The sequence below is a fragment of the Cottoperca gobio genome, chromosome 3 (genome assembly GCF_900634415.1).
Source record: "Cottoperca gobio chromosome 3, fCotGob3.1, whole genome shotgun sequence".
In the NCBI taxonomy this organism is placed as follows: domain Eukaryota; kingdom Metazoa; phylum Chordata; class Actinopteri; order Perciformes; family Bovichtidae; genus Cottoperca; species Cottoperca gobio.
The window spans coordinates 11,267,471-11,288,011 of record NC_041357.1 but is presented as its reverse complement, the minus strand read 5'-3'; the positions used below and the strand labels follow the sequence as shown (position 1 = coordinate 11,288,011).

General features: G+C 38.2%; 3 protein-coding genes across 3 annotated transcripts; 2 read left to right on the top strand and 1 right to left on the bottom strand.

Annotated features, from left to right (window-relative positions):
* Positions 1-341: 341 nt before the first annotated feature.
* LOC115027398 (proteasome subunit alpha type-4-like) lies at positions 342-3,568 on the bottom strand. The gene is made up of 9 exons (XM_029460719.1): positions 3,438-3,568; positions 2,990-3,015; positions 2,845-2,887; positions 2,215-2,377; positions 2,019-2,096; positions 1,676-1,764; positions 1,326-1,456; positions 834-957; positions 342-572 (listed from the first exon to the last, which is right to left on the bottom strand). The coding sequence occupies exons 2-9, from the start codon at positions 2,990-2,992 to the stop codon at positions 418-420; spliced, it is 786 nt and encodes a 261-aa protein (XP_029316579.1). The 5' UTR covers positions 2,993-3,015; positions 3,438-3,568; the 3' UTR covers positions 342-417.
* Positions 3,569-4,939: 1,371 nt separating this feature from the next.
* On the top strand, positions 4,940-10,145 carry slc25a44b (solute carrier family 25 member 44b). The gene is made up of 4 exons (XM_029428637.1): positions 4,940-5,244; positions 6,736-7,400; positions 7,611-7,738; positions 8,359-10,145. The coding sequence occupies exons 2-4, from the start codon at positions 6,773-6,775 to the stop codon at positions 8,548-8,550; spliced, it is 948 nt and encodes a 315-aa protein (XP_029284497.1). The 5' UTR covers positions 4,940-5,244; positions 6,736-6,772; the 3' UTR covers positions 8,551-10,145.
* A 2,268-nt stretch (positions 10,146-12,413) lies between these two features.
* On the top strand, positions 12,414-19,184 carry LOC115027067 (cellular retinoic acid-binding protein 1). The gene is made up of 4 exons (XM_029460104.1): positions 12,414-12,632; positions 13,693-13,871; positions 14,594-14,707; positions 18,816-19,184. The coding sequence occupies exons 1-4, from the start codon at positions 12,563-12,565 to the stop codon at positions 18,864-18,866; spliced, it is 414 nt and encodes a 137-aa protein (XP_029315964.1). The 5' UTR covers positions 12,414-12,562; the 3' UTR covers positions 18,867-19,184.
* Positions 19,185-20,541: the final 1,357 nt, after the last annotated feature.

Below are 20,541 nucleotides of genomic sequence, written 5' to 3'. Positions count from 1 at the left end.
GGACTTACAGCTCCATCATGTGGCGATAACAAAGAATTACACTGCAGCAAGTACAGTACTATACACACGGCAAAAAGAAAAACAAATGTGATGAGCAGCAGCTTTTCAATGACATGCTTTAAAACCAACTGAGACTAAAACATTTGTGCCTGCTTTTAAAGTTATATACAACTCTACGATCAGTAAAGAAAATGTCATTTTGGTACCGTTGAATTGTTTGTTCCAAGACATTAAGTCTTTAAAGAGTTGGTTTTTTTACTTTAAGAATTTAGAAAGAATTGTCTTGGGAAGGTGCAAGTAAAAACCTTCATTTTGTGACAAGGATACAAACAACACGTCCATCAGTTTGCAAACTTTTAATGTAAAAGACAAAACAATACAGGATTTGGTGACAGGAGGGAAAAAAAAATATTGTGCTTATTTGTCCTTCTCCCTCTGCTCCTTATCCTTCTTGTCTTTTTCAGTCTTGGCCTCCTCTGCCTCGTGTCGCTTGATAAGTTCCTCGACTTCTTTCTGTTTCAGCACCTTGATTTTTGTTTTCCCATCTTCCCGTGTCAGGGTTGCAATTTCCACTGAAACAGTAAATGCGATACAGCATTGTGTTATTGTGTACATCAAGCAGTTGCACCTAAACGATCTTTAGCAACAAGGCAATAAACACATTCTGGCTATTAAGTACTGAGTAAGTGTTATACTACATCTAGATGGAAGTACTAAGAGTTTAGAGCCCTTTTTGACTTGACTGCTAAATCAATTTTTTATTAAAAGTTGGTGCTTGATTGGTGTTATTATCAGACAGTATACTTTTTTTTTTTATGAGTTTTGAGTCTCACCTTTCTCTGCTGAGAGCTTGCTGACATCCATTGTTTTGTTGAGGACTTTGACAGCCAAAGCCAGAGCGGAGGACAGACTCATCTCACCCTCTTTGAAGTCCTGCTTCAACATGGACACTGCAGCCTGAGGCCAAGAAGTCAACACATCAAACACCATACAGTGGAACAGTATAGTAAAAAAAGTAAAATTATTCACAATGAAATATGAATATATTTATTGCGCAACCTGAAAATTGCACTTGAAACTGAGACTTTTATACATTACTATACATTTATTAGACCAAAAGTACTAGCTACAGTTTTGCACCATCCACAGAGAACTCATCAAGGCCCTCTACGACCAGATCAAAAAGATCGGACAATCTAAAGTGAATCTTTAAATGAAAGATAGTATGTATGCTATTCACATTCAGGACTCCTGTAATCCACTTCTATACGACATTGCCTTGATCATCTCACTGATTTTTATTATCCGTGTCACTTCAGACTTACAGCGCTGTTGTTGCCAATGCAGGTTGCTTTCCAGCCTCCATAGTTGCCGCTGGGGTCACTCTGGTACAACTGGAAGCCGTAATGTTTGTCCCAGCCCATGTAGAGCAGAGAAACACCAAACGGCCTCTTACCTGTCAAGACACACCACACAGCTGTTACAGAAAGCCAACATCCATTTGTGCCTTTACACAAAGATGAGAATACTTTGTCAATATCCTTGTAGCTTCTAAACATGCACACTGTAAATGTTAAGACCGACAATGTGATGATCCCAAAGGAGATGTACGATTCACCTGCACATGAAGGGATACAAGCTAGAAACCAGTTAAGGAGACTTCTGTGCATCTTACCTCCAAACTGTGTGTATGCCTGTTTGATGTCACACAGGGCTGTCACCAACTGCTCGCAGGGTATCGGCTCCTGGTACTGCAATAAATACCTGAGGAGAAATGAACAGATGCTTCAACAAATCGAAGGTTTGTACTTACAGAACTGTATATTTAAATGGTTCCTGTGTTTATTGTAAAATTATACTATGTAGTTTTCACTTTGTTTATCAGCTACCATTTCATTATTTTATAGGAACAAAGGGCTGCATTCATTATCCATCACCATGAGCTTACATTACATTTAATTCATAAAATGCTGAACCTACATTTTTTATAGTTTTGCAGGTTTTCCTCTGAAACTCACCTCTGTGCAATTAGCCGCAGCTCATTTGTCAGTACATTAGCATCTGATGTGATCCCAGCAACGCTGCAGGCCAAGTCGCTGAAAAATAAGACCACGGTACAATGTTAGCCTAACAAAAGAATGACCAAGGTTTTTATGGTAAGAATCTTCCAAGCCATAGGTGCTGAACAGTCCACCTGTTGTTCAGATCACTTACTCATTGAGCTTGTAGATCTTCTCAGAGAAGAAAACCTCGTCAAGCAGTTTGTGGATGTTGCGTCGCTCAGCTGCTAACAGCACTCCATCATTTGCTAGAATCCCCAGACATGTTCCAGCGTGACCGATCGCCTCCATTGCATACTCCACCTGATACAGGCGTCCTGTAAAATACAGTCACATAAGTTATATTGATCATACTTGGCTAGAAACAACTACATCCCTTAAAGACTTGCATATCTAAAACTGGATCAAATGAATCCATATTAAATAAATATGAGTAAAAGGAGTTCTCAGCTGTCATTCACTGATAGAAAAGCTTGTAAGGGAACCTTGAGTTAAAAACATTTAGTTAAACTACTATTCCCAAGGTCAAGTAAAGAACTGCTAGCTCAAATGGACAAAGTAAGTTAAACCCAACAGTCTGAACTTCATGGAAAGGCACTGCTCAACCAACAGAATATTACATTTGAGTCGAGATTTAGTATCTTTGACAATAAGGTTGACAATAACCGACATATTTACTACATTTATAGGGAGAATGACACAATATAATGCACAAGACATAAGGTTTTCAATATAATGTAATTGTGTAGGCGTAATAACAAAGTCAAATAGAAACCAAACTTGCCTTCAGGAGAAAATATGGTTGTTCTGGAATCATATCTACGAGACTTAACAACAATGACAAAACTGGTATTAGCTGACAAAAACAAGCAGTAGCATATTATGAACATGTATGAGAGATATTTGTGACTAGTACAACAGCTACTTACCATATTTTCCCGTCACTGAACCGGTCCTGCAAAACGAAACAAGTTATATATCAGCAGAAACCAAACATTGAGAAGAAAAACGTTTCAGTTTGTATTGATAACACTTCTAATTTCATAGATACGGAAGGGAATATCTCATTCCCTACACATGTAAACTGTTAAGAAACTTTCTGAGGGTTTATTTGCACATTAACTCTTAACAGCAAGCGTCGTTTACGATCAACTTTTCTCTGTGCCTCAGTATATGACAGCTAAGCTATCTTAGTTAGCCGCTGCTGATCAGAATGAATCTGCAATATCTGAGCATGCTAGTGTGTTAGCATGCTAGCTAGCGCGCTAGTTCATAATAAAGAAAGTCCTCTGACTGGACAGTCAAACTGTACTTAAACTCTGAAATGGTGGTGGAATAAACAGTCATGTAGTAGAGAGTAAAATGTTAATGTATTACCTTAGATGGAAAGGTCTAAGTTAGCGTAGTTTTCCACAGACTGAGAGGTACACTACTTTCAGTTTAATGTTTCCTCACTAACACCGGGATCCGGTGGCAGTGAAGTTGCCGCTCAGCAGCGCCACCTTCCGGCGGGAGGACCGATCTTTCCGTATGATGAACATCTTTAATAAAGTTAATGGTTTTAAAAATGGAGGGGGAATTCAAAATAAAAACGTAACTGATAATAAATACACATACATACAATATTTCAGAGAGCATTGGAGATTGCAGGTGGTTTATTTCTGCTGCAGACTTCCTGTGAGAGTTGTAGTATCTTGGAGTTATTATGTAACAACAATACAAATGTCCAAAGATTTTCTGTGATGCAAACGAAACACAACAGCTCCTGTTGATCGATGTTGCAGAGCACAAGAGGTCTGGAGCACTGGTCTCAAGTTCCACCAGAATTGAACTCGGTCTTCATGTATGGACTTCTGAACGAGAAGATGTCTCCCAAATAACTTTACCAACTAATGGTCAGCATAGTTTGCACACAAATGTGGAAATCCAGATGCACCATGGTGGTTAAATACATACGGGCTGACTTTTAGATAAATGTCAGAATCTTCCCTGGCACATACATAAAGATATACATGACTCCAATATATTTATAGCACTTTATCACATAGCACTTTGTACATTTAAAATGTATCTATGTTTACATTTTTCTAGCCTACTAAACTATTTTGCCTTGTGCATTTTAAACTACTTCAATAAAGATTTTTGAAAAAAGAAAAAAAAGTTCTGTAACTCTTTTACAAATGCCCTTTGTCAAAGTCGTGCCTTCCCAGTTTGTTATAAGGATATGTGTAGTATGATTATAGTATATTATATAATACATAATAAATATAGTATAATATATAACAACATATAATAGATATATGTATTTGGTGTGCAATATTTGTAAATCCTTATTAGCCTACCTTGTCTTCATGTTAGCCTAACAGTGTTGTTTAAAATGTGGCAAACATTTAGCCAGCATTTAACTATTACAAATACTGTTAATAACCAGACAAACAATTAATAATCATGTAAAAGTACAATACATATTTTGAGTTTATAACTCATAATTACATCCATTCGGCACACCTTGCAACAATTTGCATATTGTATGCATGTTCATGTTTAAAGTGCTTACTTTTTTGGTGGTGGAGATGTTGGTTCTGTTGTATAAGATTGAGCATGTTGGTGGTTTAGTGGGGTTTCTTTGGGTGCCACACCTGACCAGGGACTAGGGATAAAAACTAGCCTCCTGGCTAATTCTGGCATAGTTACAGTGATATTTATTAATATGCCTTGTCCCTGAGAAATACAAAAACAAAATAAAATAAAGGCACTGAAGAGAAACATAATGTATACAGTAGTTATGACTAGACTAAGACTGGGGCTAGTTTTTGTACCTTAGGTTTATGATTACATGTGACAAATGAAGTTGATTGATTGAACTGTGAGAGGCAGCAATTTGTCACGAGGCATCCAGTCTGTCGGAAATCCAGAAGAAGAAGAAGAAGAAGAAGAAGAAGAAGAAGAAGAAGAAGAAGCAGCTCCGCCGTGTCATTGGCTGTTTCACCAGCATGCTGTTTGAATGGGAACGGGAAGCTAGCTGACTAGCTAGAAAGTAGCCAACTACGATTTACGTCGTTATTATTTATTTAAACAACTGAATCACGATACTCAAAATTGCATAGTTTAATCAGTTGATGACGTAATGTTTAAAGTCAGACCAACTTTGTAATGTCCTTGTAATAAACATCAGTACGAAGAGGTAAGTGATTGCTAATAAAACAAATGCTAAGGCTAACTCAGGGCTAGCTCAGTGTTAGCTAACACACCCAGGCGGTGACTTGATGCACGTTTTATTGAACACCAGGTGTTGTCTTTGTTTGACTTACTTCGTTAGGTTTTTATACGTGTTATTAGCTAACCCACAGCAGCTCCCGGAGCTCTCATTTGGATTCACACCAGCTCGGGAACACGGTGTCCTTTGACCGGTGATGCTGGCTCTGGGGTCAAGTACAAACTGGTGCAGCTGCTAACGTTACTGGTGTTTAGCTAATGGGTGGCCAAGAAAAGCGACATTTGTAAGAACACGATCATAACACCGACATGATAATTGGGTCATTAGATAATTGTGGTTAGCTTTAGCTTGTTGTCTTTCAGAATGACCTTTGAACTTTCACTCATAACTGGTGATCAATATTATTGCTCAAGGAGAAATAGTTTATTAGTAACGTGACAGGATGGATCAGGGATGGAAATAAATGACAAGTGCTGTCATTATTTGGGGACATGGTTGTATTCACATAATATTATTATTATTCGGGTGTAGCTATTACAGAATAACCTTCAGTTAAGTTGGTAATTGGTATTAGTTTCCAAAGGTTGCAATAAGTAGGATCTATATATTTATTTAAGCTAAATGTATTTTTCCTCAAAATACAATGTCAGGCCCTGCTGCCGGATTGGTTGGTAGACAATTATTTGTCATCTGTCAGAGATTGTTCTATACTTTTTTATACGATCATTTAAATATCTCTGTATTAGGCCAATGTTTTTAAATGAATGAGCAATGACAATATTGGATTTGTATGTTTGTTTGCATTAATGCAATGAAACCACCAGCCAGTATTTAAGGATCGGCCAAAAATGGGCATTCCTGTCTGGTTATTTTGTCCATAATAATAATAATAATAATAATAATAATAATAATAATAAATTGTATTTGTAAAGCTTTCAAAGCTAAAAGCAATCTCAAGGCGCTAAAATGCAGGACAACAACAACAACAGACATAAGAGTTTACTGAAATGCTTTTTTGAAGAGAAAGTAATAAACCCTTTCTTAATTCATTTTTCAAAAATGTTTCTGTATTGACATAAAATATATGAATATTATGAGTGCATACCATTCATGAACGCTACATGGCCCACTCCTAATAAGACATTATTTTGGTGAATGGTGAATTAGTTTGCCACATTGTTGCTTTCACATTGACCATATTTTTGATTTACAATTCATTACTTAGTTTTTCACGAGTATTTAGGTCATGTTAACCGGACTTGACCTGGATACTCTTGATTCATTCCAGGCCCATTTATTAGCTTTTTATTCAACTGCATCTTATCATGTTAGCATTAACGGATGAATTTAGTTTTCATTGAGTATATATGTCAAACTACAATTTCCAAGGTCAATAATGAACTTCCACTCTTATTAAAACTAGTTTACTCACCGTACTGTTGTTGTTCATGCTGTCAGGAATCAGTCTGATGAGGGGGCACCTACAGCTGGCAGGATGCAGCAGAAAAGGAACATCCAGATCATCGAGTGGGAGGACCTCGACAAAAGGAAGTTCTACTCTTTCGGGGTGTTCATGACGATGAGCATCCGGGCCACAGTCTACCCGGCCACACTGATCCGCACTCTGCTGCAGGTACAGAGAGGCAAATCACTTTACAGCGGCACCTTTGACGCCTTCTTCAAGATTCTGCGTGCTGAGGGCGTTCGAGGCCTTTATCGTGGCTTTATGGTCAACACTCTCACGCTCATCTCAGGCCAAGCTTATATAACCACCTACGAGCTGGTGAGGAAGCATGTCTCCCAGTATTCTGAGGACAATACAATAAAGTCACTGGTGGCGGGCGGTTCGGCCTCTCTGGTTGCTCAGAGCATCACTGTTCCCATAGATGTTGTCTCTCAGCAGCTGATGATGCAGGGCCAAGGGGAGCACCTCACCCGCTTTCGACTCAATTCTAACACTGAGAAAGGAAAGTCCAAAAAAGTGTTCGGCCAAACCAGGACCATCATGGCTCAGATTTTTGCCGCTGATGGTCTCAAGGGCTTCTACAGGGGATATGTGGCTTCTCTGCTCACTTATATCCCAAACAGTGCTGTCTGGTGGCCTTTCTATCATTTTTATGCTGGTAAGTGGCTGAAACTAATGTTTTCTAAATGATAAAGCACAAGAAAGCTCTCCTCTAATTGCACGTTCTCTCAAAAACTTTGAGCTTGAGTTTTGCGATGTCTTATGTGTCATTCTATGTCCCCAGTGCATTTTTACATCTGCAGTGAGAATGATCCACCAGTCTTTGCTTTGTAATCAATCAAGTATCCGTTTGTGTCATTTTCTACAGAGCAACTCTCTAAACTGGCTCCCAGTGACTGCCCTCATCTCATTCTACAAGCCATAGCTGGACCTCTGGCTGCCGCTACTGCCTCAACTGTCACCAACCCAATGGATGTGGTCAGAGCCAGAGTGCAGGTAACCCTCTTTTACTGTGCATCTATCAGGCAGAGTTTGGGGCTGCTATGTTGAATGAACGTCTCACAGCACAGAAAAACAAACTTGTGTTTGAGATATGCCAGTATCTTAGAGATCAAAGGCAGAAAAAGCTTTCAGAAAAGTCCCTTAAAGCACAAAGTCCCTTATGTTTAGTTAGCAATGTTTTAATAGCTGATACAATAAATGTCAATTAGTCAGCTTTCTTTTGTATGTTTGCATAATAAGTTACCATATCACGCTTCTGTAATTTGCATATCTACATATCAGGCAAGATTTTCCTGTCTAGTGCAAAAAAGCTAAAGTTGTGCAGTTGGATTCAGCACAAGTCAAATTATGTCCTAATTGTATTAATTGATAGAAAATACTGTATTAACAGTGACCAAATTCAGCTTCCATTGGCCTTACTTTTGCAAATTCAGTTCAAGATGAAAATAACCAATGTTGTGCATGTTGTATTAACCTTTTCACCCAATGTACACATTTTATATCTCATGCAAAAACAAAACTCAGAATGAATTCAATATGCATCGCATTAGGTTAAGTTACAATTGTGGTTCCCCATAATAACACAACCTGTACCGTCTGTGTGTTTTGTTAAGGTTGAAGGAAGGTCTTCAGTCATTGAGACGTTCAGTCAGCTCATCAAAGAGGAGGGCTGCTGGGGGTTGACCAAAGGACTGTCGGCACGCATCATCTCATCCACACCCACCGCCATCGTCATGGTGGTCGGCTATGAGACGCTAAAGAAACTGAGTTTGCGACCGGAGCTGGTGGACTCGAGACACTGGTAGAAGATGCCTGGACAGACGATAGATGGACCGCGTGCCATTTTAGCCCTTAATTAGACTTCCTATGACAACTCTGGGTGAAAGAAAGGTTTGTTTTAAAGAACAACTTGGGGAACAAAATGGAATGAGGCCACTATAGAAACACTTAACCTGTGTATAAGACATGGAACATGTGTTTAGTTGCAGATTAAATAACTGGCAGCCATCAACATTCACACCAGACCAAGGTTCAGTTTATATTGCTGCTCAACAGGGTTGACGCTTTTTAGTGCAATTGAAAGGGGTAAATAAAATGTTTTAACACTGGAAGATTGAGACCTATTGATGCAACCGTGTACAATTCATTGTTACACGCTCTATAATCACGTTCAAGCATCTTGGCAGTTAAAAATGTTTGTGCGATCAGACAGATGATTACTGTGTTTGTGCTGTCACAAAGCCAAGCAAACGTAACACAAAAAAAGAACTGGTTTTGATCAAAGTTCAGAGAAAGATCGTTTCTTATGACGACACATTCACGTCAGCAGTAAACAAATGTTTCTCAAGTGTTTGTTTCCTTACACTCACTCGTTCCTTTATTTTGGCCTTTTTTAAATTGCTGCCTTCATAGTTTGATCTGCTTTTAGTGTTGCTGAATGTGTGAGAAGAACTGTAAGTATTAGAATCTGTGTATCATGGCAGCCTGTGTTATAGGCGTGTTTAATTTGCCGTTGTCTCGTACGCTGCACAAACTGAGTCAAAAATAAATGACTCGACAAATTCCACGCAAAGCGTTATGCATACATACAGTACAATATGTTATCAGCACGTTTATAACATACTAATATGCCGTCTGTTTGCAGTGATCACGCCGGTTATTCAATGCTTTGGTGTACTGGTAACTTGAAGTTATTAGAGAATAATTGTTGCTGTTTCCCTCTTGTGACAGTAAATGTTTGAGTGCAATAACGTAACCGTTATCCTTTTCAGCACAACATGTGATTGTATATTTCTTGTAAATTGTGTGAATAATGTGTCTTATGCATTATACCTTATTTATTTTCTTCACATATTTAGACAATTATGACCACAAACGTTACCCAACTTCAAAATGTTACATTATGTTTAAGTTTGGGCTTCAGTTTGTTGCTTCTTTTTTTTTTTTAAATAGCTTTTAGGAAATTTAAAAATGTAATTAAACTCATCTTAAAAATAAGATCAGGTGACGATCACGGAGAAAGATAAATAGCAAGGGGCTGTGAATGTTTGAAGGCAAATTCCAAAATCTGAGTTTGTTCCCCGTAATGTTTTCTGAAGTTGTATATAAAACTGCTCTCAGGCCATGCCAAGATGTGTAATGAATATTTAATGGACACATGACGAAACTCTGGAATACATTTACACTTCGTCAGGGCAATCCTCTTCATCTCTTAAAGGCATGTTTTACTGAAATAGTCTGGAATTTCTTTGCACAACTTTCGGTAACTCAAAGTTTGATTATGTTTTTAGAGATTAGTCTTCTGTTGTCGACTCGTACAGAATACACTTCACATCAGATGTCGTCTCACTGTGTCTGGATTCATCTATTTGATTAATAAAACATTACGGATGCTAAATAAGTCAGTTCGTGTTTTTACTGTTTTTCAAGCAAAAATAAGAAATTTGACCGTTGATGCTTTTTTCAATTTCAGATTTTATTATTGTTGGATTTAAGTTTCTCAAAGAATTAATATAAATAGATTAGGTGGTCATCTCAGAATGTCAGATCAGAAAATGAGTCCAATTAGAGCCTGACAGACAAAGTACATTTGACTTACGGTATTTCTTTGGTTCATTGTGCAGCTAAGAAGCTCTGGGAGGAGAACATGGGAGAAGGTAATGTGTTTCCTTGATCTTCTCATAACTGTGGAGCGTCCATACGTCTTACTGAAGGTGACACTGACAACAAAGGTCAAAGCTCATTATGTTAGTTAGGTAATGAGATTTTGTAAGTGGTTTAAATCCGCTGATTCGACAGTAACTGCATGTACTGCAGCATTCTTCAGGTCATTTAAAGTGAAGTAAAAGATTTGACCAGCGATACACTTTGAGGATTCTGGTGCTTGTGATATTAGAAGAATATTTTTTTCCCATGAAATACAGGAAATATATCCAGTGATGTTTAAATCTAACAAAACAGATACTATTTTAGATTTATTTAATTTTGATGCATCACGCTTTCTCAATTTTACAAATATGGTGGTAAATAAAACGTACAGAACAATAAAGATTTACTGGAGAAAAAACTGCATATGGATTTAAAAAATGCTGCCCTTTCACCAAAAATACATATTTAAAGTAAAATTCAACCTTTCAAAGCCATAAAAATAACAAAAGTAACTGACATATTGTAAAGGTAAAAGTACTATTTTTGGCAGTTTGCCTTCCATGCTTGTCACAAATCCTCAAACCTTTCCCTCACTTTTCCTTTTGCTAATACAGCCACCAACAGACACATCTACTGATGAATGAAACAAACAAGGAGGTCTGGTGAAGCTGACACTTCATGGTGGGATGACGGAGTGCTCCCTGCTCGGCTCTGTACATTAATTATCAAGCGGTGTCTGGAAGGCACTTTGTCAAAAAGATTGATGAGGGGCTGTCGGAGAGGAAACAAATCTGACTTGGCCGGGGTTAGAGGAAGGGCCTCTCATCCTCATGGGATGTGACGTGGTAGATGTGCAAGTGTGTGTGTGTGTGTAGGATAAAAGGTGGGATAGAGGATCGACATGAGAATTGTGTTGAAAAGACATTTTCTTTATGGATTTCTTTACCTATGTTGATGTCTTCAATATTGTTGAAAATGATGAGACTGGATTCATTGTGCATTAATACAAATATGTCATCTTTAAAAAGGATGGCGTCACAATTTTAAGTCTGTATTAAAACAATGCTCAGTCAGTTTTTGGTTACTGGCCATGAAATGATTCCCTCGTGATTCCAATGTAAGACTTGGGAGATAAAATCCACCTTGTCTCTTGCAAAAATGTACTCTGAAGTAATATGAGGCTTCTGCAGTCTGAGTTACACAAATCAAATAGGCATGTTCAATGCAACGTTGTACTAAAAAGACCGTAACTTTGGAAGATGCCCACGTGATTCGTCTCACTCTCACGCTGAAGCCTCATTTTAATATCAGCTGAACTTTAGATTTCACACAGAACAAGGACTGTGACCTATGTTCCCCCCCCCCTCCCCCCATTTTCTTTTGCCCCCAAACCCAGACAAATATCTGTCATTTCTTCCTCCTACAGTGTGGGTGGAATTGGTGCTCAAACCAGTCAAAACATACTTATTAATGAAGACACTGTGCTGCTAAATTTGTGAGGACGATTTTTATTTGAAATACTTTCAACCAAAGAAATAATCTCTATATCCCGATTTAAACATTCTGGAAAAAAGAAGCTGTTGAATTTGAAATTGTCTCAGGCAGTACTGCGGTGGATACCTCAAAAAGCTGCGAAAAGAAAATCAAAATTGTCTGCATGACTAAATACAATTGGAGGTATGTGCAGGCATTGAGAGTTTTTTGATGCTAAATCCTCCGTCCTAAGGCAAAGTGGACAAACTTCTATGCAGCTATGGGTGTCAATGCAAAATCTGAAAAAGGACTGATACTTATTTAAATAAATATACATGTTTAAATAAATATTTGTATAAATTAACCATTTAGTTCTACTAAACCTCAGTCGGATCAGATGATGAGACATCAAGACCTTCCAACTGAATCATAATTAGTGCACGCTCATTAAAAGTCTCTAATGAGAACAAACATTAACAATGTGTGTGTGTGTGTGTGTGTGTGTGTGTGTGTGTGTGTGTGTGTGTGTATAATTAGTGTGTGGGAGAGGAGGCTAAGGTGGAGGGGGTTTGGTCTGCTGTGTGGGATCATTGCACACAGGGAGGAGGGATAGAAAGAGCCTGGAGAAAAAGGGAGCGGAGGAGACAGACGACAGGAGACGAAAGGCTGACGCACATCCAAAACCCCACAAGAAAAATGCCCAATTTTGCAGGCACCTGGAAAATGAAAAGCAGCGAGAATTTCGAAGACTTGCTCAAAGCACTGGGTGAGGACAATTTACTCTTGTTTCTATGAAGCTTTTGAATGCATTTTAGTTTGAGGGGCTTTTGAAATGATCCAGTGACTAAACATGAACGAGATCTTTGATCAGTTGATACCAGACCTGGAATACAGACATCAGACTGCAATCAAGGTTTATTTTGAAATGCATGCAGAGTGACTGGTGTTAAGTGAATAGTTTTTTCAAATGGACTTAAACTGCAAAAAAACACAAAATGCGTCACACTTGAGGTACACATTTGAGATTATACTTATTTTGTAAGCATAATAGATGGTGGCAACAGAAGAACATTTGATGAAACGCTAAACGAAAAGCTACAATTAAACGTAAACAATCCCACCAGGTTTCCACCAATCCAATGTCTCTAATTTCAGCTCCATAGTAGCCAGGTTTGGGTCAATTGTTTTTCACGTGCAATGGTTGCAGGAGAGAAATTTAACATTGACGCTACTTGTTCCAAAGTAGAGAAGAACTGGCTTTAATTACGAGAGGAGGCAACATGAACTACAAGGAGGATGGATGGGAAACAGACAGAAGTGTTCTCTCGTCTGATTGTTTGCACTGTAACTTTGAGACAGAAAGGGTTAATAGCTTCTCCGCTCATTTGGAGGACAGAATCCATCATGATCTACAGGAGAGCTAAACAAAGCAGCATTCCTCCCCCTCATCACCTTGTCACGGCAGCCTCCATATTTGCAACATCTGCTGATAACAATCTCAGGATCCTTTTTTTAATTATGAAAACCAACTGCTTCTTACTGTGAAAACTAAAAAGTGATAACTCTACCTTTATGCATTCCTCTGGTAAATACACCAAGTTTCACGTCTGAAACAGAAACTATGATTTTTGTTTTCTCACCACGTCTTTGGCGCCAGAGGCAGACTGAAAAAATGTGAGTTGACACAACTCAATGGCAGATGGTAAAATATGGAGAAATAATGGCGATAGGTGGGAACAATGTGGTTTTGTACATCGGGTCCTTATACTCCACAGACTAATCAGCCCTACTTAATATTCATGCTGGAGCTTTGTGCCTGTTTCCAGGTGTGAATGCCATGCTGAGGAAGGTAGCGGTGGCTGCTGCGTCCAAGCCCCATGTGGAGATCAGGCAGAACGATGAGCACTTCTACATCAAGACTTCTACCACAGTCCGCACCACGGAGATCAACTTCCTCATTGGAGAGGAGTTTAATGAGGAGACGGTGGACGGAAGAAAGTGTAAGGTAATCTAATTAAACAGCACATGATACACTTTCTATCAATTCAACTGTCTTTCTGGCATCTATGAATGAGTAAAAATGTATTATACGACTTTGTAGCTTTTTGTAATAAAAACAAGTCTTGGGGATTCCCACTAGCAATTGAACACAACACTCTGGAAACACTGTCCAAACATTCAACTGTATCATCATTGAGCAATATATCTACACCAACAAGACTCAACTCATTGCACGTTAAGGGGATATTTCATCAAGTTGGGAGACAGATAAAAAAAAAAGCTCAAATCAATAGTCTGACTTTTAGTCCTTGATTTTCAGTCAAAAAAACAATATTTCCCATAATGCAACTCAACACTGATGACCCTCTCTGCTCCTTGAGAGCCCCAGAGAACATTACACATCACAGGTGGCGTATTAATCCTTGTGACGGGTAAACTGAACTTCATGTGTAAAATTGGTTTTGTGAGTGTACCTTTAAGTCTGAGATTAAGAGAAGCTTGCTGCAAGGAAAGAGGTAAAAATGCACTAAATAAATCTAAAAAGTATTTTATTTCAGGCTAAAACATGCAAAAGACACGCCTGAAGACTGGCTATGACAAAGAGATAAACTCAGCGTGCCCATCGATCTCTCATCTGTCACTTTGTGTTACTGCTGTAGCCTGTACGTTAGGTGAAACTGAGGGATAAATATCGGTAACCTTGTTAAAGTGCTGCTTTTTCTACAGAGCTTGGCCACTTGGGAAACAGAAAACAAGATTGAGTGCAAACAGACTCTACTGAGTGGGAACGGCCCGAAGACCTTCTGGACCCGAGAACTCAACGGAGACGAACTCATACTGGTGAGTATTTTTATTTACTGTAAGTAGAAATAAGAGTGCTACATGCATATAACCAAATGTATAAAGCATTTACGGGTTTGCGTGTCTCTCTTCAACAACAACAAGTAAACAACAAGTAAATAGTTCTCTCTGTTTTCTTTCATAAAAATTGCGGCCCCCAAACGCTCTCGTCCCATCAGTCTGAAGACGGATGTCGATACAATGACTCCCTCTTTCATCAAACAATCTCCCAGCAGATCAAAGAACAGATGTTTTATACAGTGGGATGAGGTGTCAAATGTGGAGGTCTCTGTCTTTAAATACATGAACTTTCTGCCAATAACAAAACAAGGGATTGGTTAAAGGGACACACTGTTGTAGCAGCCTATCCCTAAAGGAATAGTTTTACATTTTGGGAACTACTCTTGGCAAGAGTTAGAGGAACGGTAGATGCTTCTCTCATATCTGTATGGTAAACTACAGCCCGCAGCTATTTAGCTTAGCTTAGCATAAAGACTTGGAACAAAGGGAAACAACTAGCTGGCTCTGTGTAAAGGTAACAACAACAAGATACCAGCCCCTCTAAGTAATATTGCTTCACAAATGTAAATATTTATTGTAGTTCTCTACGATAGCAAAGTTAAAATCATGACGATGTGATATTTTAATACATCAGCTTCGACTTTGGGGACTTGTAACGTTATAATATTTTTAACCATTTGCTGACATCTTATACAGCAAAAGATTAATTTATGATAATGAAAATAATCATGAGTTGCAGCACAAGTTTTTACACTTTGGTTTTTGTATGGGTTTAAACAAGCAACATATACAACTTCATATTTATGGTATAGACACGAGAGTCGTCTCAATCCTCTCATCAAAAGCTAATTAAGCTCACTTACCAATGATGGAGGATGAATCAACAGAATCACAGCAGGAGAAACCAAAAGTAGACAGATGGTCAAAAGAGGCCATAACTGGGTGGTGACACCAGATGTGAAAATATTAAACAATCTGGTCAATATCTTTTTTTTTTTTTTTAACTACGTAGTTCCTTGGAAATGTTCTGAACTCCCACGGCCATTTAGAGACACTGTTTATTTCATACATGTCCTTCTTTTGCCAAATGAGGGTGTGGATAAACATGCCTGCATCTGTGAGAGAGCACATTATCATGATGCATCGTCTTTTACATTTCATTATTTGTTCAGGTCAAGGAAAAAATAAATAAAGACATAAAAGATCATGTTAAAAGTTTTCTGAAATGTAGAACAGAGTTCAGGCAAGTTTTGTTTTTCTTGGTCATTTCATGTTGATGTGATTTTGCTCTTGGCCTGCATAATCCACACTAATAAAAGGACAAAGGCACAAAAGGCTGAAAGTATTTGTTAGTTTGCAGCAACGCATATTCAGGGGCTCCACACGGAAACTTAATCTAGATTTCAAAGGAATAAATTAACATTTCCCTGCCATACGTTTGTTGTTAGACAGCACTTTGTGATTGTAAACATCTGGGGCTGCTTGGATTTATTGGCTGGATGGACAACAAAGTAAAGTCCAGTTTGACTGTGATGGACTCACCTCTGCAGAGAGGCAATCAGGAAAACCTTTGAGAGGGGTGTCATTTGGACTGAATGCAGGAACAAAAGCTTTGTACAGGACCAAATCTGTTTTTATTCAAGATAAGGGTGTGGACGTCAGTCTGTCCATGTTGGAGTGATAGGCTGTAATCTGATCGGCATGTGGGATTGTTCATTGGGAGAAAAATGTTTGAAAAGAAAAAAAACTAAATTTGAATATCACCTAGTGAGGAAGCAGTCGCATATATTCCCTGCTGTTCTGTCATTTAAACACAGATTCCTCATGTTGCACCCAAATTAATGTTGCGGGGAGCCCGACAGGGAGTCTTTAAAAGCTTACAAAGTTTAGCTAATGTCCTTGTCTTAAAAGTTTGGAAACTCTGTCATATATTAATGCTATAAAAACTTAAGTATATACCAATATCGACGGTGCACCAGTTTGGAAGTTAGGGCCAAATTCTCAACTAAAAAAACCCAATTAATTTCCCCCTGTTATGAGTAGCTCCTCCATGTATCCTCCTAAATATACTTTACATGTCTTCAGTATGAACACAGACAACATAGCATTACTAAATAGTGTACTGTAACTGTGACACAGCTCAGGTTGGATACTGCAAAGGTCAAACTCGCCTAACTGGTTGAGCTTAGTCCAAAACTTCAGTCACTACATAATACAATTTTAACAATTTCTTAAATTTCACATCTTTAATCAATGTAGGCCAGTCTATATAATTATGAGATTTTAAACAGAAAGTTCCTTTTAAACTTCCTGAAACTTTTCCAGTTCAAATGGTAGAATATGTAGAACATAGCAGCACCTAAAGCTCCGTCAACATGGGTCAAACACTCCTCTGTTTGCTCCTGTTGCTGTGTGGTAGTACCAGTTTAATGTTCTGCTTGCTCCTCTCCAGGGAAATAAACACATCCCATCTTCTAACGCGAGTTCCCTCTCCTCTCTATTCACGGAGGAATGCAGCTCAGTATCAAGAGAATAGAAAACACAAAGCTTAATGAAAGCACTGAGCAGCAGATGAGGGTATTAGGGCTCTCAGGGGGAGATAGATGGCTGTTGGGCCTAATGAAGACAACATGTGGCGGCTCACTGTGATCTAAGAGGGGTGGACTAAAAAGACCATTTGGAGAGTGTACAGTAAAAAGGGAAAGAGGATAAATACTTGTCCATGTGGGGAACCTCATACACTTTCTTTACATTTCAATCCAATAAATATTGATAAAAAAAAAAGATAAATGCCGTCCTTGGCTACTTTATGATGGGACTGGAGCCAGATGAGATGTGTGCGTGTGTGTGTGTGTGTGTGTGTGTCCTCCTGCAGGCTTTAATTGGTCTCATTGATCATGCTGTTGAGAAATGCCAATGGACCCTGGTGTTACCTCCAGTTAATGTCTCCCTCGGCATCGCGCCACATGCCAGATGGAGTCGCCTCAGCTTCATTTTTCACGCTGCCCTGCTTTCCCTGTTCCGCCACACTGCATGGCCTGAGATAATGACAATGTGTGGCGCTGCAGTTGGCCATAATGCTACACCCCTGGGACTCCTAATCTTTAGACTTGGACACTCAAACCCCCTAACCCGGAGTTGTCCAATGTTTCCTCCCCATTCTTCTATCAGTTTGTGTCACGTCTGTTTCTGCAGGCAGCTGTCTCAAATTAAGATCACGATATTAGCCGGTAATTAGTGGACAGAGCATATGAGGGCTTTAACAGGGTATTATTAGAAGACATTTAGGGACTCCAATACATGAAAACCTGTTAATACTTCATTGGATTGTATTATTCCTATAGCTTTAAAAAACTAACAAAAAAAGAAACATGCAATTTATACAGATGTTATACATTTATGGGGATACACAGGTTTATCTCCTTTATCTGAATGAGGCGTTCTCCACACCGTTTTAAAAAGAGGATAATAACATTGTTTGATGTGCTTATTATCAGTGGCAGAGTAAGTACTGTACTTGAGTACAATTGTAACAGTATGATAAGTATTTCAATGTTATGCTACTTTATGCTGCTACTCCATTTATTTCACCCTTAGTTACTTTTTACATTAGAAATATATAGTATGCTGATATATGATGCAGTACTTTACTGCTAATTTACCCAGTAGTACACAGAGTCTAAGATTGGCTCCACATTGACAAACATTAAAAAGCGCTTACAGTAAATTATTTGTTAGTGATAGAAACAGAAGAGAGGAAAATAATATACAAAAACAAACAAACAAAAAAACAACTTTATAATACTTTTACTTGATAACATTTTTAATTCAGGACTTTCACTTGTAGGAGTATTTTCAGATTGGTATTTCTACTTTTACTTCTAACTAACTTAAGTCTGAGTACTGCTAAGTATCTAAGCTGTGAGTCACATGACTTCAGACAGAGGGGCTGATTAAAACATAGTGAAGAGATGAAAGAGGTCTGAACTTCGCTGTGCGAGTGGTCTCAGAGTTAGAAAAGTGACGAGGAACTGCTGATGAAGTGATATTAGATTTATTTTCTCTCTCTTGCTCAATCTCGTTTCAGACCTTTGGAGCCGATGATGTGGTGTGCACGCGGATCTACGTACGAGCATAGCAGAAGTCCACAAGTTCAAATAAATAATGTCTAATGAGCCGCCAGTGTCAGAAATTTCACATAAAAATGTAAAATAATCTGTTTTGAAACTCAATGTTTTTGATCACAAAAGTCATAATTTCAGATGATATCACGTTTTTTTCCCTGTTATTTAATTTTTCTAGTGTTGGAAATTAAACAATCAAATTATGATGCGTTTTTCTTTAGTGATAAATTCATGCTTTAGATCTTGGGACAGAAGAAAAGACAAAGAAGCAGCAGAAGAAGTCTACACAATAAATATTGTGGATATAACCTGATGAAGAACTTGCTGGTCAGTTTTTTTTTCCTCCTTCTTTTAAATAATAAGCGACCCATATCATTAAAAAAAACAAAAAGTCAACTGAGTTTCTGTCTATTTAAAAGGATAGTTTAATGCCAAACACCATACTAATACTCATGTACAACATCATAAAAGTCAAGAGAAGAGACACATTAAAACGAGGTACAAACGATGTCTTTATGTACAATCATCTCCCCGGGACTTCCTGTGGTATTCCATATTATACACAGTAAATATAAAAATAAAAACCCAAGTAATAAACTGTTCCAAGATTGTCTGTAGCTGGTTATGTTACTGACCATACATTTTAGTCAGGCAGCTTCTTTCTAATTTTCTTTAGCCAATCTGCGCCTCCGTACTGAAGTTTCCATCCTGCTTATTTTATGATCCACATGTAAAAAAATAATAAGGATAAAGTTAATGTTAAGAAAAGCTTGTTGCTTAAATGTTAATTTGTGAAACACATTTTACAGCATTTAGTGTGATGGACATCTTCACATTTCCATCTTACCTACAATATCTACAGGGCCAATTCCAGTTTTATTAAACAAACTGCGAGAAGGGAATAAAAATCCTTAGTTTACATCCCTCTGTTAAAGGGAATACAACATTCACATTTGTATTTCAGCAAGAAACACAAAACTGATCGCTTTGATAAACTGCGTCTGAAGGAATGATTATTGCTTGCTTGTTTTCTTAATCTGTACACAAGTCACATGTCTGACATTCACATATAGACCTACTATCCATCAGTCAGTGTTCGTCGCCAACACCAGGCAGAAAAATAATCACAACTCGCGTAGTTTCTAAAGGTGACACATTGCGAGACCACTGAACCCGTCATACAGATTCTAACAATTTGGTAAAGTTTAAATACAAGAAAAAGTTGATAGTACTGTTTCGACTTCAGCACTTTGAAAAACGGAAATATACTGTACTTTCAAAAAAATGGAGAAATTGCTGCTCAGCTACATTCAATCATCTTAAAACCACGAGTGATACCGATGCCAAAGACTTTAGGTAGAAATGCGCAGAAAGGGGTCGAAACACGTATAAAGTGGGTCATTTTTCTACTCAACAAAGACTTTAGGGAGAACACGTTCGACAGACCACAAACGAAGAAAAATTTCAGAAGATGTGCTGATCTAGCATTTACTACTAGAGAAACCATTTTTCTGCTCCTTATTTTAACCTACTAATGATTTACGCATCAATGCCGATTGATGTCAATTTTGGGAGGACACAATATAAGAATCCTGTTACAACATAACAATTAAACACTACCTCCGGCCTCAAAATATATTCTTAACAGTCATATCTATTGCAGGGCTTCTGTACGAGACAACACCTAAA